We start from the raw sequence: 16,217 nt of genomic DNA, 5'->3' as shown, positions 1-16,217 counted from the left end.
TATTCATATGATCCTAACTGTTATGTTTTTTTTTNTTTTTTTTTTACCTGTTAGCACCTGGGCTGTGGCCGAATGGGGGATGGTGGCAGCGTCCTGAGGGATGGAGCTCATATCAGGCTCGGGCGTGCTGCTGGGTGGAGAAATAGCCAGAGGGGTCATCACCATCCGCGGTTTGAGCTGCAGAAGAAAAAGTTTCAGAATGCATTTTAATCACGCAGCAGGAGGCTAATTATCAGAGAGCTTTTTTAAGACTTGTTCCTCTAAAGTTGGAACAATAACGTGTCTGCAGCAAAAAAAGAAAAAATCTCCCAGATGCTACGTTTTACGCAGTGGTCCCACCAACAAGGTATATATCTTTAACAGACCACTGTTAAAGATGAAATTGTGGATCTCAACAAGGCTACTCATGATTAGGTGGAATAAACAAAACAAAATACATTTTACAACTTGTTTTTGTTAGATGCTTTGTGTTTCCCACTTTATAGTTTTACGCAGTTTTGTCAAATTTCTACCGAACAGAGACACATTTTCATAAATCAGGGATTTCCTTCCACTTTAACGCAGAGTTGGAAAAGATAAATAGTTGAATCTGAAGCTTAACAAACAGATTTATTTGAGCTTCTGTCAATCTGAGGTTGAAAATTTAACCCTGTCTGTTAAACTGACTGGATTGCCATTAATAAAATGTGTATTATTAGTTTTTATTTTCTTGAGTGATTTATTGATTCACTTTTATTTAAAAACAAACAAACCCTAACCTTTAAAATCCAACATTGAACATTTTTTAAGTAAATCTTGTATTTAAGTAATTAAGCCAACAATAAGCTATGCTTCTTCTCACTCCTGAATATTTTCTCTGTTTGTTATATAATTATTGTATCTCCTTAAGTTTTACTTGATATTATGAAATTTATGTTATCTTGTAACAAGCTGGAAGCTATCTGTCATTCACATATTCAAAATAAATGCCAAGTTTCTGCTGTTAAATTTGTTATTTTTGTACTATGATCCCTCAGTTTTTGTTTAAGGACTGTGGGTTTCTGGATGTAGGAAGTGTCATATGACTGGAGTGTTTGGTTTATTTGTCATATGTTAAAAAAATAAAAATATCCCGAATCAATTAACGGGAAGAACAGTTAAGATCTTTCAGTATTTGACCGGCTGATACCCCAATCAGAGCTCATCAAAACAACAATTTGCCAATGTTAATATCTGCGTTTTTTCTTTTAATTCATGGTTGAAAATAAACAAAAAAAGAAAACATAACAGCCAAATCAGAAATGCGCCCCAGCCTGTGTTTCCAGCTCCCTGTGCTCACATCCATTTTTAATCGCCCGCCCAGCACAGTCCCATCCATCCCCATCTGGCTGACCTTGAAGCCCGGCTTTCTCCCCCTCTTCTTCGGCACTTTGAGCGGCGGCAGCGACTCGGGGTACCGGTTGGGGAAATCCATCTTGGCCACGCTGCGGAGGGGGGGCCTGCCCCTCTTCCTGCCCGGTATCTTCCCTGGCTGGCTGGGGATGAAGGAGGGAGCCACTGCGGCCGACTGCATGTCACCGTTGCTGCTGCTGCTGCTGCTGCTGTCTGACTTCTGTGCCGCTGCAGCAAGTACACTCATCTGGAGCTGCAGACAGAAATGAAGAAGAAGAAGGGGGGGGTGGAAAGCCTTTCAGACCTGCACTTTGCCTGCACATTGATGCTGGATACTACAAGTCGCAGCATTAGCATCCATTAGATGCGGGCTGGGTTGGAAAAGGAAGCGTGGATTGCAGCAACATCTGACCAGTAAAAACACTCTCAGGAGAAGCACTTAGCTCTGCCGTAATTAAACAACACAAAGAGAAGCCATGTAAGTGAACACCACCTCCATCCTGCACTGATAACACAAAAATAAACCTGATAGGGGAAGGGGAGGCGAAGAGGGGGAGTCACTATTACCTGCTGTCCTCTATTGTGAAAGCCCAGCAGCAGAGAGCGATGGTTTTATATCCAACAGGCCTAAAGGTGACAAACAGCTAAATCCCTCACAATGCAGGAAAAGCCATCTAGATTGTTTTTTTTTTTTTTTTTTGTTCTTTCTGCATGCGGCTTTCTCCTCGTCTCCCTTTTTGGTGAACACACTGCTGCTGCTGCTGCTGCTGCTGCTAGGCACACAGGCTGCAGACATCTCATTAGACTAATGCATTCAGCACTGGCAGAGAGAGAGAGGGAGGGAGAGAGCAAGAGGAAGGGGAGGGTGGGAACTGACTTCACCATGGCTACCCAGCTATGAATTACCATTAAGATGACAGCGTCTACCCTGGTGTTAAAAGAAGACCAAACAGAGGGAAGGGAAAAATTTTCAACAAAAAACAAAATAAACAGATAAGGACTGTGGTTCATCTTTTCCCCCCTGCAGCAGCACATACAACCAGAAACAATAAGCCGGTTGCTCTCATGCTCAAAACATCTTAATGTGAGGAGATCTGCGTGAAAGACGAGGCATGTAAACAAACAAGGAATCGATCCGTCAGCTGCACTCACCATCCGAAGCAGATGTGGAGATGTGGAGTATCCCCGCGCTCCGGGCTGCTGCTGCTGCTGCTGCTGGCTCTCCTCCCTGCCTCCAATAGCAGAGCGCCTATATGAAAGCAAGGCGGATTCCACTGTAATACTGTACGTGTGTGTGTGTGTGTGTGTGTGTGTGTGTGTACAGCAGACACTGACAGACAGTGAGCGAGTGACAATATGTGTGTGTGTGTGTGCATTAGAGACACGGAGGGAGAGGAGGAGGGGGGCCTCTGTTGTCATGACAACAAGCCTGTAAGCCCTGCCGGTTGTCTGCCATGTTTTATCAGCGACTCTGGCTCAGTGCAGAGATGATAGTTTCTCCTTTTCATTCCTTTTAGTTACAGTGCTGTTATGGATTAAAGGCTGCAGAGGTTTGTTGGGCAATCTCAAGCATGTTTATGTTATTATTAGTAGTATTTTATAGGTGTTTTATGAAGAACAAAGGATTAAAATGCTTGAAATATATAGTGGTTTTAGCTATCCAAATGGCATCAGTCAGTGTTTTTCTTCACTGCATTATAAAACAATGAATGTGCAATGATGGAAGTTGTGGGAAAATCTCCAAAAACATCCATCAAAACCATCTGATTAACTGCAGTTTGAGAAAAAAAAAAAACGATTGGAAATGCTTTCAGTGATTATTTCAAGTTATCTAAAATACATATTTAAAAGACCAGTAAAGTAACAACTGTAAAAAACTGTCTGAAAGATTATTTCAGTCGTATTAATATACATTCCAAAAGTAACTGTGTTATCCATGTTTTTCCTAGCATAACTTTTATGTACAGAGCCTTACAAATGTATTTATACGTTTGTAACGCCAGTACAATGTGACAGTTTTTTTTAAATTGTCACATTGTACCAGGGTGAAAAATGTTTCAAAATTTGTCACCTTCAAAGCAAAGTTTTATCTATTTTATTAACCCATTTTGTGAAGTAAAAGAAAAAGGACACATAATTTTCAAAACTTTTTTCACAAATAACATTCTTTCTTTTCCTTATTAACATCTGATACCGCTAAATAAAAATAAATACATTTAAATATTTTGTCGCATAAAAACAGCAACAGAAAACGTCGAGGGTTTTTCGTCGTAACGTGATAAAACGTGAGAACTCAAAGTTAGAGATATGTCGCCCCCTGCAGGATTTAACAGGAACTCCTCACTGTTCATCTGTTCGGTGTTGCTGTGCTAATAAAGTTTCGCAGATGACCGTTGACACCAATATGTCAGCCTACATGCCGCTTTCTGTGAAGATGTCACCGTCAGCCTTGGTGGGCATAAAGTGCGTTTTTAAAGAGCAGTTTTGTTCTAGAAAGATTTTAAAATGCCTAACAGAGCTCTACAGGCGAGGTGAGACGAATTGGTTGCATGTTTTAATATAATTAGTGTTTTTTTTAATTAAAAATATCTATAAATGTGTCATTTGTCTCGCTAATTGTACGGTTATTGTTGTTTTGTACAAAGAAATAGTGCATTTTTACACCTTCTCAGCTGTCAAATTAGTTACCTTCTAACATTTGCTCGCCGTTTTAATCATTTTCAGACTTTTGAAGCGGGAAACAATGAACTGACGTACCTTTTTTTGTTTTCGGTGTGATGTCTGTCAGGTTACTCGGTGACAGCTGGCCAGGCGGCGACGGCGGTAGAGGTGGAGAGCGGTGTGACCGCCGCCGGGTTCAGCGGTCCTTTGGATCACTACAGCGGGCTGATCCGAGCCGGGAGCCTGCGGGAGGACGAGCACCAGAGAGCGGTACTGCAGAAGCTGGACGAGCTGCACAAAACGCTGAGAGGATACACCAATAGACCCACATCCATCATGTCGAGGGTGAACATTCACATGCATGTCCTCATGTTTATGTGACCACTAAAAAGCCGCGTATTCTTATCACTTAATCCAGAAAAACATTGTACATTAGTTATCTGAAGAGTAACAGTTAAAAGTATGGGTTGCCAAATGTGCCAAAAATGTTTGTGCGTGTAAATACTTTTCTGTGTCACTGTACACAGTGCAGCAGCTGATTGTTACATTGTCTTTGTAAAGACATAATTAGATAAAACATTCAAGATCTTAACTTAAAAGAAGCAACCTAGCTGTGCTTCAGTATTTTTATTTTTGTTAATGTCTGATGAAGGATTTTTTTTCTCCATCATTATTGAGTTTATTTAAACTTTGTTTTTAACTTGGGAATTTATTGAGCTTCTTAAATTTCCTTTTGGAATCAATAAAATGTTTTTGAATTGAACAAAAATATTTCAAATGCTTCACTAATGGTAAAAAGAGAAGAAAGTAGCCTCTGCTTGTTCATGAAACTTCCTTCAATTATTTTTTTACATGATGAAAAATCTTCCTAAATCAAACTGGTCAGAATATTTTTACTGATTTATTTTTGTGTGTGTGTGTATGTGTGTGTGTGTGTGTTCTCCAGTTTTTCTCCAAACCAAAGCCCCCTAAAGGCTGCTACATCTTTGGCGATGTCGGTAAGAGAACTGAAGCCTGATCATCGGGATTTAATGCATTTTATTTATTCATATGATCCTAACTGTTATGTTTTTTTTTGTTTTAGGCACCGGGAAGACGATGGTGATGGACATGTTTTATTCACATGTGGAAACAGAGAGGAAAAAAAGGGTCCATTTCCACGGATTTATGCTCGACGTGCATAAAAGTGAGTGTTTTGTGTTGTTCTGAGGTACATCTCATTATTAAATTCTAAATTAGCTCTAAATGCTCCTCCTCCATCAAGAGACAGAAGTACGTTTTGGGAAAAGTCACACAGGGATGTTGATACTTCTCCCAACTTGTTTTTGTACCTAATTTTGGCTGCTTGGTTTCAGGAATCCATCGGTTGAAGCAGAGCATGCCCAAAAGGAAAGCAGGGAAAATGGCCAAATCTTACGACCCCATCGCTCCGGTTGCCGAGGAGATCAGCGAGGAGGCCTGTCTGCTATGTTTCGATGAGTTCCAGGTGCTTTAGGTGACCGTCTTAAAGAAACAGAACATGTTTGTTCACGCTGTTAAAAATTACTTTTATTGCTAACTTTCATTTCAGGTCACAGATATCGCCGATGCCATGATCCTAAAGCAGCTTTTTGAAAATCTGTTTCTGAACGGCGTTGTTGTCGTGGCGACGTCCAACCGTCCACCTGAAGGTCATTAGTGAGGTTTTTAGCACATTTGCTCAAAACTCCATAGTTTTTGTAGTTTTTCTCTGGATAAGAAGAAACTAATCAATTAAATTTTAAAAAAGTTATTGGAAGTTTTTCCTCCCCAAAATAACCAAAATTAAAGACCATATGTCTTGTGTCACGTTATTATTCTAGAAGTAAAATTGTAGGTTGGCACATTTACCCAGGCAATAATTCTAATTAAACCAGTAAAGGAGTAATTTTTTTCATTAATTTTTGTAAGAAAGGGAAGTTCAAATCATTGTAGATCCAAAACTTTAAGAGTTTTTGACATTATTAAAAGAAACACATCAAGTTTGCAAATACTTTTGGACTCGGATGGGGGAAAAAATGAAGGAGAATATTCAGGCTTTCTGTTTAAAACTGATTAGTTTATTTAATATTTCACAAAAGCTGCAACTAATATTTTACAACCTGTTATGTTCCATCAGATTTGTATAAAAACGGCCTCCAGAGAGTCAACTTTGTGCCTTTTATCGCGGTGCTGCAGGTAAGTTAAAACATTCTGAACCCGCCCTCCAGCTGTGAGCAGGCGGCCCTTTAAAGGTGAAACGTCTCTTTGACCGCCTGCAGAAACATTGCCAAACTCTTCGCCTCGATTCAGGGATCGACTACCGCAAACGGAACAGGCCTTCTGCGGGGAAACTTTACTTCCTGTAAGTCCCGCCTGACTTGACGAAAACCTAACAGGAACGCTGCTTTTCTCCCTTTTCTCAATTTTTTCATTCTGTGTAGCTCCGGTGAACCTGACGCCGAGGCAGTGCTGGACAAAATGTTCGACGAGTTGGCTTTTAAGCAGAACGACAGTGAGTGCTGAGCTCCACCAGCGTCTCCTGCTGTGGCGCGTGGCTAATGTTTGTCTTTGTTTTAAAATGTTTAGTTACCCGGCCGCGAGTTTTAAACGTTCACAACCGGAAGGTCCGTCTGAACAAAGCGTGCGGGACGATCGCAGACTGTACGTTTGAGGAGCTGTGCGACAGAGTGAGTCTGTTTGTTTTGCATTTTTAATGTTGGTATTGTTTGACCTGACAGGGTTCATGCAGTCAGCAAACACAGAGAACCCCACACAGCAAAAAACCCCAAAATATTACCAAGTATTTGGTCGAGTTTCAAGTGCCAATATCTTGATACACTTGAAGTAAAAGAAAACTAATTAACAAGTATTTTGTCAGCAACATATAAGAGCTTGTTTTAAGTCAATAATTCCTTAATATTCATGAAAAAGTAGTGGCTAAATTTGTCATGTTATTTCACTAAAAATGTGGGGAAAATATCTTGTTATAATATAATAATAATCTGCCAATGGAACAAGAACTTTTATGTCTATTAAGGAGTTATTGACTTAAAACAAGCTCCTATTTATAACTGAAAAGTTGGTTTTAAGTTAGTTTTGTCTTATTTCAAAATATTTGTTACTACTTGGTAAGATCTTGTGTTTTTGCAGTGCACTTTGAAAAACGGGTTTAAGTGACTGTCTTATGAAAATAAAACATTTGCTTTCTATTAAAGGTTTTTGTGTAAACATTTGTTTGATTCTCTGAAAAGTTTTTTTTGAGACCCAGAAATCTCTCTCTCAGCCTCTAGGGGCCAGCGACTACCTGGAAATATCCAGACTGTTTGACACAGTCTTCATCCGACACATTCCTCTGCTGACGCTCAACAAGAAAACTCAGGCCAGGCGGCTCATAACGCTCGTGGACGCGCTCTACGACCACAAGGTACGCCGCCGCCGCCGCCGTTCATCCGTTCTCCCAGCCCATAGAGCGAGACGCAGACATGGAGTCTTCTCTTGGCTCAGGTCCGGGTGGTGATACTCGCCGAACGCCCGCTGGAGGACATTTTTGTTCACGACGGGGATCACAGTCACGACGAGAGCCACATTCTGATGGATGACCTGGGGCTAAAAAGGGTGAGAGTGGGAATCTGTTTTATTGTTGAACCTGTTTTCCATCAACGGTCTGGGCTGTCGGGACACAAAAACATCAGCAATTAAAGAGGCTGTCACTCAGACGGGCTTAGAAAACGTCTGGAAACAGAACTGCAGATCCAAAGAGTCGAGTTTCTAGTGGGAATATTAATGAACTTGAAATAAGACAAAACTAACTCACCAGTTTCAGCAGGAAGTAAGAGTTTGTTTTAAGTAAATAATTTCTTAAACTAGTTTGTAAAATCAACTCTTCTGAGCTTGTGATGACTTCCTGAAGGCGGTTTCAAAAAGAGCAGGATTTTTTTAAAGAGATAAAGACACAATGTCCTAACTTTTGTTCAGCTTGAAAATCCAATTTTGTTTCTTACTTCTGTTTAATGAGTAAAAGTTAGTTTTTATGGTTAAGTGCAATCAGATCTCTTCCTTTTCCAAACTGAAATTAGGCATTCAGATCTGAACATTTCTTGATAATTTTTTTAAATATTTCTGTAAAATGTTCTAATTTGTCAAATTTTTTAAATTGTAGTTTTATATCTGAATCAAATGATCAATTTTACTGTTGATTCTGTAAAAATTGAGTAACTCTATAATTTTCCGTCCGTCTACAATGTTCTGAAATTTGAAAACATTTTGCATTTCTGATTGGACCAGCATTAAATCTACTAATTTACTTACTTTCGTGCCCCAAAAGTCACTGAAAACTCGCATTTCTCCACTGATAATCATGGGTTTATTTAAAGCGTCGCCTGTTTTCACTCAGTGAACTTTCCCTCCATAACAGGACGAAGCCAGCAGTCTGTCCATCTTCAGCGGGGAGGAGGAGAAGTTTGCCTTTCAGAGAACCGTTTCTCGACTCACTGAGATGCAGACTGAAGATTACTGGCTGGACGGGGACAGAAGCTTAAAATCCTCCGGAAAATAAGAATACATGATACTTTATGAACTACTCGCTTATATGCCAAAAACAAAATACTACACTACTCCATCTCCTCTCGCTCGGAGCACCGGGGTTCTGCTCAACAGCATCTGTGCAAATGTACATACAATATTTATTAGTATCTAAAATCATTTTATCATTTAAATGCAAATTTGCACTTTAAGGATCATTTTAAGGTGGATTTTTGGGGAGGCGTGTTGCTTTTAATCCAGTGTCATATAATAACTCAAGTTTTTAACTTCTCTGTTGTTTGGGGGGAAAAGATATACAAACACAACATGGACAGTTTATAGAGATGTAGTCCAGTCCTTTACTGGAGGTTTATGAGTCTGTTTTGTTTTCAGTATTTCAATGAAATGATTTCTTACTGAGTTGTGTTTTATCTTAAGTCTAAGTGGATGGATCAGTCCAGTCTGACTGCAATGTTTAGCTGCTTCTGAAGAAAAGATAATATAAATATAACTACTTTAAATCTTGGTTTCTTATTTGCAAAGAGATACTTTAATTTTATTTATTTGTTTCCAAAATTTCAGTGGACAAACATGAATTATTTATGCCCCTTTTTGGCATTTAGTCAACATACTTTCATATGTTTAAAGGGGATTTTGTGTGTTTAGACCAATAAGTACCACATATTGATAGGGTATAATAATAATAATTAATACAATTTTATTTACAGTACACTTTACATGTACATCTTAAAGTACATGTAAAAATGACAATTAAAGCAATAACCAATCTAAAACCTAATTTGAAATAAATGGAAGGAAATTGATACACCAGAACATTTTCAAGTCTTATCAAAGATACTTTGATTGGTGCTGAGCTGTGGAACTCTGCAGCTCCTCCAGAGACACAGTGAGCCGCCAATCTGCTTTTTTAATTATTTTATTAAACCAACCAGTTGAGTTTCATCTGTAGAGCACGATTTATACATTCAACTGGAATGAAATGATCAAATCAAAGGAAACTAGGTGAAACAGTAATAGTTATTGGTGATAAAACAATGAGGAATTAAAAGAGAGAGCTCAATCAGAGGAACTGTGGAAAAGCACTTAGATTAGCCAAGAAACACTTGATATGTAAACTAGATCAGATACAGCTTATAAAAACAATAAAGTTAGGAAATAAAGTAGAATTACAATAAACTGAGATTATAAATGACTTTAACCTTCAACTAAAAGCCACAGGACTGAATAGATTCGTCTTTAAGTTTGCTTGCAAATTAATGCAATGCATGCAGAATGCATTAAACGATGTAAACCATGTATCGTTTTCTTTCTGATTATTCTGCATCGTTTTCCAAGGCAGCTGCTCACTACAAATACAGATCTAGCCTCCATGACTATTCACTTTTACCTCGTTTTATGACAAACGCAACCTAATCTGCATCATCCATCCCATTTAATACCGTTTATAAATGTATCTCATGCGACTTAACTTTAAATAATGTCCTGATCCTTCAGATCCCTCCATGAGTTTCATCCTCTGCTCCGAGTCAAACATCTGGTTTACTGGAAATGGTTCGTCTTCTCGAAAGCGACACGTCGACTGGCTGACATTTAACATTAACATTAATTGTGATGCACTTCTTAAAACAAAGACTCCTGCATGTGGGATGTGAAAGTGAGAAAACGCTACATAATTTAAGTTCCTGTTTGTTTGGTGCAAACACACGGGTTTTGTCCTTAAAATGAAGCGTTGTGTTGTCATCACTAAAGATGCGAAACAAACAGTGAAAATCCGAAAACTATGAAAGATGAAAAATGTTTTAATATCAAATTGTTTAATGAAACTGAGAGGCATGACTGCACTTCACTAACCAAACAGAGCGAGATTTCAAAATATTTTGTATGAGAGAAGAAGAACTTGTTTTGGAGCTACGGCAAGAGAAGAGGGTGGTGTGTCCTTTTAAGGCTGAGAAATAAAAACATTTTGCTTTAGATTTTTAAAAATGGGTAAATAAACTAAAACTCAAAGACGTTCACCACAAAAAAGCCCCTCTTGTTCATTTTAATTCTACTGTATTGGACAGAACCAATACAGTAGACCTTCTGTGATGACCCTCTTTAAGGAGCGTTGAACTTAAGATGCTGCGTTGGTCGAGCCGCACACGTTGTGTGAAATTGGTGTAGTGGATGTTGTGCAACAATCGTCGTTTCCCATCCAACCCCTCTGCAGGCCTGTGAAGCAGTCCTGACAGCAGAGGCAGCTTTCTTTATCATTTTGTTCACTTTTCTCTAATCTGCTGCCTCAACAGACGGCTTTGAAGAAGAAGAAACGCGCGCGCGCACACACACACACACACACACACACACACAAGATTATGCAATGCCTTGCCGCAAGCACTGAAGGAGCTACCCTTCCTCTAGAATCTGCTCTGTCCTACTGCCGTAAACAGCTTCAGCATTGTGTTCATCAGATCTGTTGTTCATGGCGGCACTCTGACGTTTAGAGGCCATGGCCTTCTGAGGCTGACCATCAACTCTGGACTAATTCACCACACCTTGCTAAAAAGCACTCCATCCAATGTCCAACAGCTCTCAAGACATCCATGATCATTTGACTTTGTATGTAGATGATGATGCTTGGAGTAGTTCTGGAAGTCCAAAAGAAAATATGGGAAGTTTAATATGTACAGGAGTAATTCTTCTATACTGATACTATCGTCCAGTGGAGGTTTGTGCCCTAAATCGTCACAAACTGTGAAAACTTCAAGCTGGACCTCAAGTAATCTAGATTCTCTGCCTCTCTGCTTCTCTGACCTATGACCTGGGTTTTTGAAATAACTAGATAAATGTACTTTCATCTGAAAAGAGGACTTTAAGTTGCTCAGCAGCAGCCCAGTTGTTTTTCTCTCTAGCTCAGGTTTTTGGTTCAGAACTGGTTTGACCAGGAATGAGACAGTTGTAGCCCATGTCTCAGATACGTCAGTGTGAGTTTACCTCCTTGTGAATCTCTTCCAAACTCTTAAATATGGCCATCTTCAACAATCCCATGTTGCCTGTGCACATTCTGTCATCACACTTTTTCCCTCCACTTTCCATTGAAATGCTTGGACACAGCACTCTGAAAGAGAGTCGGTGACTTCCTGTTGTGTGGTAATTAATTTGGAAAATATGTACTTTTAGGAGTATTTTTTTGTTATGGTGTACTTTTTGACATTACATTTGAGTAATTTATTTTGAATTATTGTTACTCTAAAATGTCTGGAAACTCTATAAACTGTGAGACTCAATGGAGAACCAACTTGTTTTAACCAAACATTCACCACAGACACACACACACACACACACACACACACACACACATCTGTAGTTTTTCCTTAAAAATTTGTATTGAAAGAAATTGATTTGAGGGAAAAAATATTTTGCTTGACTTTTATTTATTTTAAGTTATTTTCAATTAGATCTTTAAAATATTAAAATTTCCACATAACTTTGTATTTTGCTCCACCTGATTGTCATTATTAAATATCAAATAACTGATATTTTGATCATTTACTAAGTTCTTGAGTTGCCTATTTCCCAAATATTTTTTCTCTCACTTTAGTAATCTCACTTTACTTTTTCTTCTTTCTACTTTTACTAAGGTAAAAATATCCTTGGGCACTACACGCCCCTGCTTTCTGTCAATTTAGCAGCCGTCCTCATGACTGAAAATTTACAAGATGTAAGTCATATTAATCAAAGATACAATGAAAAATCTTTTCATTAAAAGTTTAATTATTTGAATTAGTTTATTCTAAAATAATGTAATTTATTGAAATACATTTCTGTAGCGCTCCTGTGTATTTTCTCAACATTAGGAAATATAGGGAGTGATTTATGGATCATTTAGAACTAAATAGTTAAAATAAAAAAAATTATTTGGAGCCACATTTTTTTCTCTATGACAGACCTTATTACTCCTTACTGTGAAAATTTACAAACGAAATCCCATATTATTCAACATTTTTTATTTATGTTTAATTATTTATACACATGAAACAACCCGTTCAATCTGTCAGACTTGGTGGAATTCCTATAGAGACAACTAAAATGGATTTCATGTAACATCATTTCCAGCCTTCCTTTGTTAGCGACATGAGGTTTCTAAAGGGTGATGTCACCGGCCAGCGGACATCTCTCTCCACGCACTGTCTCTTTAATTTCAGCGCAGTCCAGGGGGCAGGATCGCGTCTTTCCGCCCCTTCTCCTCTCACAGTGTTTGCGCCTACCGCAGCTGCAGCAGATTCAATGAGGAGCGTCGGCGGGCTGCTGGCCACGCTGCGCTGCTTTAGCCCAGAATGCCAGGGATGTACAGCCAGGATGCATCAGTATTCCTCAGCTCCTCGTAAGGCGGATTACTTGAACCTCGCCTTCTCCCTTCGCGGCAGCTCCCGGGGCCTTGAGGAACACCTCCTCTCCGCCTTGATGGTATCTGGAGAGCGACGCACCGGCGACTGGCAGCGCAGCTCTGCGGGCTTCTGATTAGGACCTTGAGGTGGGGTAAAGGCGGGGAAGGAGGGAGGCGGTCAAGATGGCAGCTGTGCACGGTGTGATGGAGCTGTGATGTGGGAGGCTCGTTTGCTTTTGCCACTCGGGACTGGAGAGCGGGACGCGCGTAAGGGAACGCCGTTTGGATTGCCGTGAGACTCCGCTGCCCCTATCGCTTCTTTCTCTCCCAATTTTAGCGCACGCTGGTCGGGGTGTGGGCTGTGCGCCACGAAAAGAAAAGGCGATGTTCTGTTAACGCTGGTCAGCGCAGTTGGCGCTGTGAGCTGCGGATCGACGCTGGTAGACAAGCGGGACACGTGTTGGGACTGAGCTGCGGGGGTTGGAGAGGGGAGGGGAGGGGGACAGATTTGCATACCGCGTTGCATAGTAAATAAACTCCCCAAAGAAGTCTGCACTCAACATTGATGGAATGCGAGCCGAGTGATTTTGCCATCTCCTCTGCATCAACCGAGAAATTGCAATTAACATGGCCGAGGCGCCGCTCAGCTGCGACGAGCCTCCCCCGAACGTTGAGATCGACCCGGACTTCGAGCCCCAGAAGCGGCCGCGGTCCTGCACTTGGCCGCTGCCCCGGCCGGAGTCCGTCGCGGGCAAGCCCGGGGCGAATGACGCTGACGTAATCCCCGAAGAGGAGGATGACGAGGGTGGGAGCGCAGAGAACGGCTCCGTGCAGAAAAACGGCGACTCTGTGAATGAGCCGAGCGGCGGCGGCCGCGGCTCCGTCTCCCAGCCCGTGGAGCTCCAGGGCGGCCCCCGCAAAGACGAGGCCGCCGACGGATCCCCTTCCTCCGCACAGATCCCCGGTGCGGCTCTCTGCGGCTCTGCCTCCCAGCAGCTGAGGAAGTCCTCCGCCCGCAGAAACGCCTGGGGCAACTACTCCTATGCAGACCTCATTACCCAGGCCATCGAGAGCTCGCCGGAGAAGAGGCTGACCTTGTCCCAGATCTACGACTGGATGGTGAGGTCTGTGCCATATTTCAAGGACAGAGGGGACAGCAACAGCTCCGCTGGCTGGAAGGTGAGCACATGATGGTGCTGTCATCACAACAAAGACCACACTGTGGTCATGTTAACACACAATGCACACAGCTGTTGTTAAAGCGACTAGCCAGGCATTGATGTGACATTTAATCAAAGCACTTCAGATGTAGATTTTCTCCTATAGAACATGCCATTAACAGTTTTTCTATTTGATTTGCTCTTTTAAGTCATAAAAGCTACCCTCATTATTTCAAGCTTCCATGCCTGCATACTTACAGTGACATCACATGAGGCACTTCATTTGACTACATTAATGTTTCTCTGGTTTTTCCTCTTCATAGGCAGGTTTTGAAGCAACAATTTGTAATTTCACTCAATACGGTTGCAACAAAAAATTTTTTTTAGCTTTACATCATGCTATTGCTGTTCCCTCATCAAAAACATACCTGGAGTGTTGTTTTTTATGCATGTTTGAGGAATCCTTTGATCTCCCTGGCAACCATTCAGCTGTGCAAAACATTGAGGCGAACCTCACAGCCCCTGCTACCCCGAGCCTCCCCCACTCGGCTTCTTCAGACTAGCCAGCAGCAATTAGCAAACATCTGGTGGTACTACACATTTGCTGAGCTCATTAAACGAGCTACTTCTCAGTGCATCGCTGGTAAAAAATGTTAAAGGGTTAATAGAGGAGCCATGTTGTGATGACTTCCTGAAGGGAGGCAGAGTTTCAGAAAGAGTGGGAGTTATTAAAGAAAGAGAAATAATAGAAAAAAGCCAAGATAAAGGTTTGTTTTAATGTGCCTTGGTAATGTAATGTAAAAGATTTGTAAAGCTGCTAATAGAAAATTAGCTTGATGGCAACCTGGAACAGTCCAGTTTAACGGCCAAACATTTGTGTTTGTGTGAAACTGAGTTTAAACTTTGAGTTGATTCTCCTGCTTGGCTCTATATATTTCTGAGGTATTTTTGACTTCAAAACGCCGTGTTTGATAACATTTGATAACGATAATTAAAACTTCTCAATATTTGACATTGTCTAGCAAAATGTTTTTACGTCAGGCTACAAAGCTGCTACATCGATGAGCTGCTCTATGCTGTAGTTGGAGATATGTTGTTTGCTGCTGAGCATAATCATTTTGTGGCTAAAAGTTAAACATTATTTTTACATCAACTTCTAAGTTATGTGAAACTTATGTTAAAATCATTTGAAGTCTTAGAATCAGTCCAGTACTGGTACCTGTCCACATTCTCAGGGGAGAAAGACTCACCTGGTATAAATTAAAATTTTAGCTAATGGAGTAACACTTAAGAGAAATGTATTTAATCAGAGAATGTCATGAATATGTGTGTAGGGCTGCACTGACTGCAGTTTTCTGGCCGATCTTTAAAAAGCCTTACCTGCCGATTTTGATTTTGGCTGATATAAATTTTTTTTTGTCTAAAATATCCCTAAAATATAGCAAGAAAGTTGGTGAGTTGGCAACAGTGGGGTGAATATTAAGTGCAAACGTGCAGAGCTGACCTGGTGGGTCGGTCAGTCAAACCTCTCACTGCAGAACAAAGGCTGATCTTTAAACCTTTGCTGACGAAGATAAGATCAGGGGATAAGATGGGCTTCACATGCAAGTTTCAGCCAATCACAATTCCCCAAAATTAAGGAAATCGGCGCCCAGAAATCAAATGGATCGATTAAATCAGTTGGCCAATAAATGTATCCTATATTATACATTATATATTATGTATATAATGTAAACAGCACTGCCAGAGAAGCAATAAGTTTATAGCAGGTGTGTGAATGATCTAATGATCGGACTGCTGAATTACAGCCAGTCCACACACACTGTTAGCAGAACTAGAGGACCCCAAAACCAAATTTTGCTTAGGGCCCCATGGAGGCTTGGGCCGGCCCTGGTCATTATCACAGTTTGCTTGGAGGTCATAGAGTCGAACACTGACTGGGACATGTAAAGCCAAGCTCCACTGCAACCTGAATGTTATATGCTCTACTTTGAAATCTGTCTGTATTGCGTAGCTTTGTGCTTTTGGTGGTTTTCTATCACAAAACAGTGACAACTTTTTCGTGATATTAATGCGCCATATCTGCATCGGCCACTGAGTTAATTTTCTCTAATCTA

General features: G+C 40.6%; 3 protein-coding genes across 3 annotated transcripts in view; 2 read left to right on the top strand and 1 right to left on the bottom strand.

The window, feature by feature from the left end:
* Positions 1–3: 3 nt before the first annotated feature.
* Positions 4–4,217, bottom strand: LOC106962852 (sex comb on midleg-like protein 4). The gene is made up of 4 exons (XM_015057504.1): positions 4,129–4,217; positions 2,524–2,620; positions 1,373–1,624; positions 4–177 (listed from the first exon to the last, which is right to left on the bottom strand). Exons 2-4 carry the CDS (start codon positions 2,524–2,526, stop codon positions 4–6), a joined length of 429 nt encoding a protein of 142 aa, XP_014912990.1. The 5' UTR covers positions 2,527–2,620; positions 4,129–4,217.
* afg1la (AFG1 like ATPase a) lies at positions 3,737–9,078 on the top strand. Its single transcript, XM_015057514.1, has 13 exons — positions 3,737–3,902; positions 4,160–4,377; positions 4,979–5,030; positions 5,117–5,218; positions 5,388–5,518; positions 5,603–5,702; positions 6,170–6,228; positions 6,312–6,394; positions 6,474–6,544; positions 6,619–6,719; positions 7,316–7,456; positions 7,537–7,647; positions 8,447–9,078. The coding sequence occupies exons 1-13, from the start codon at positions 3,758–3,760 to the stop codon at positions 8,585–8,587; spliced, it is 1,455 nt and encodes a 484-aa protein (XP_014913000.1). The 5' UTR covers positions 3,737–3,757; the 3' UTR covers positions 8,588–9,078.
* Positions 9,079–12,772: 3,694 nt separating this feature from the next.
* The window catches only part of foxo3a (forkhead box O3A), a 19,642-nt gene continuing 16,197 nt past the window's right edge, over positions 12,773–16,217 (top strand). The window contains exon 1 of the mRNA XM_015057519.1: positions 12,773–14,119. Coding sequence (XP_014913005.1) covers positions 13,568–14,119 — 552 coding nt within the window. The 5' untranslated portion in view covers positions 12,773–13,567. The remainder of the gene's footprint in view (positions 14,120–16,217) is intronic.

Source organism: Poecilia latipinna, unplaced genomic scaffold, assembly GCF_001443285.1.
Source record: "Poecilia latipinna isolate Pla-1442-1.1 unplaced genomic scaffold, P_latipinna-1.0 Scaffold1468, whole genome shotgun sequence".
NCBI classification, from domain to species: Eukaryota; Metazoa; Chordata; class Actinopteri; order Cyprinodontiformes; family Poeciliidae; genus Poecilia; species Poecilia latipinna.
The sequence above is the reverse complement of the archived record's forward strand: the minus strand, read 5'-3'. Positions and strand labels throughout refer to the sequence as shown.

Excerpts from the sequence above, each read along its gene's own strand:
- afg1la (XM_015057514.1), top strand. The coding sequence starts at position 3,758 with ATGACCGTTGACACCAATATGTCAGCCTACATGCCGCTTTCTGTGAAG. Across the intron at positions 5,219-5,387 it reads TATGCTCGACGTGCATAAAA|GAATCCATCGGTTGAAGCAG; the intron begins GTGAGTGTTTTG and ends GCTTGGTTTCAG. Across the intron at positions 5,519-5,602 it reads TATGTTTCGATGAGTTCCAG|GTCACAGATATCGCCGATGC; the intron begins GTGCTTTAGGTG and ends CTTTCATTTCAG.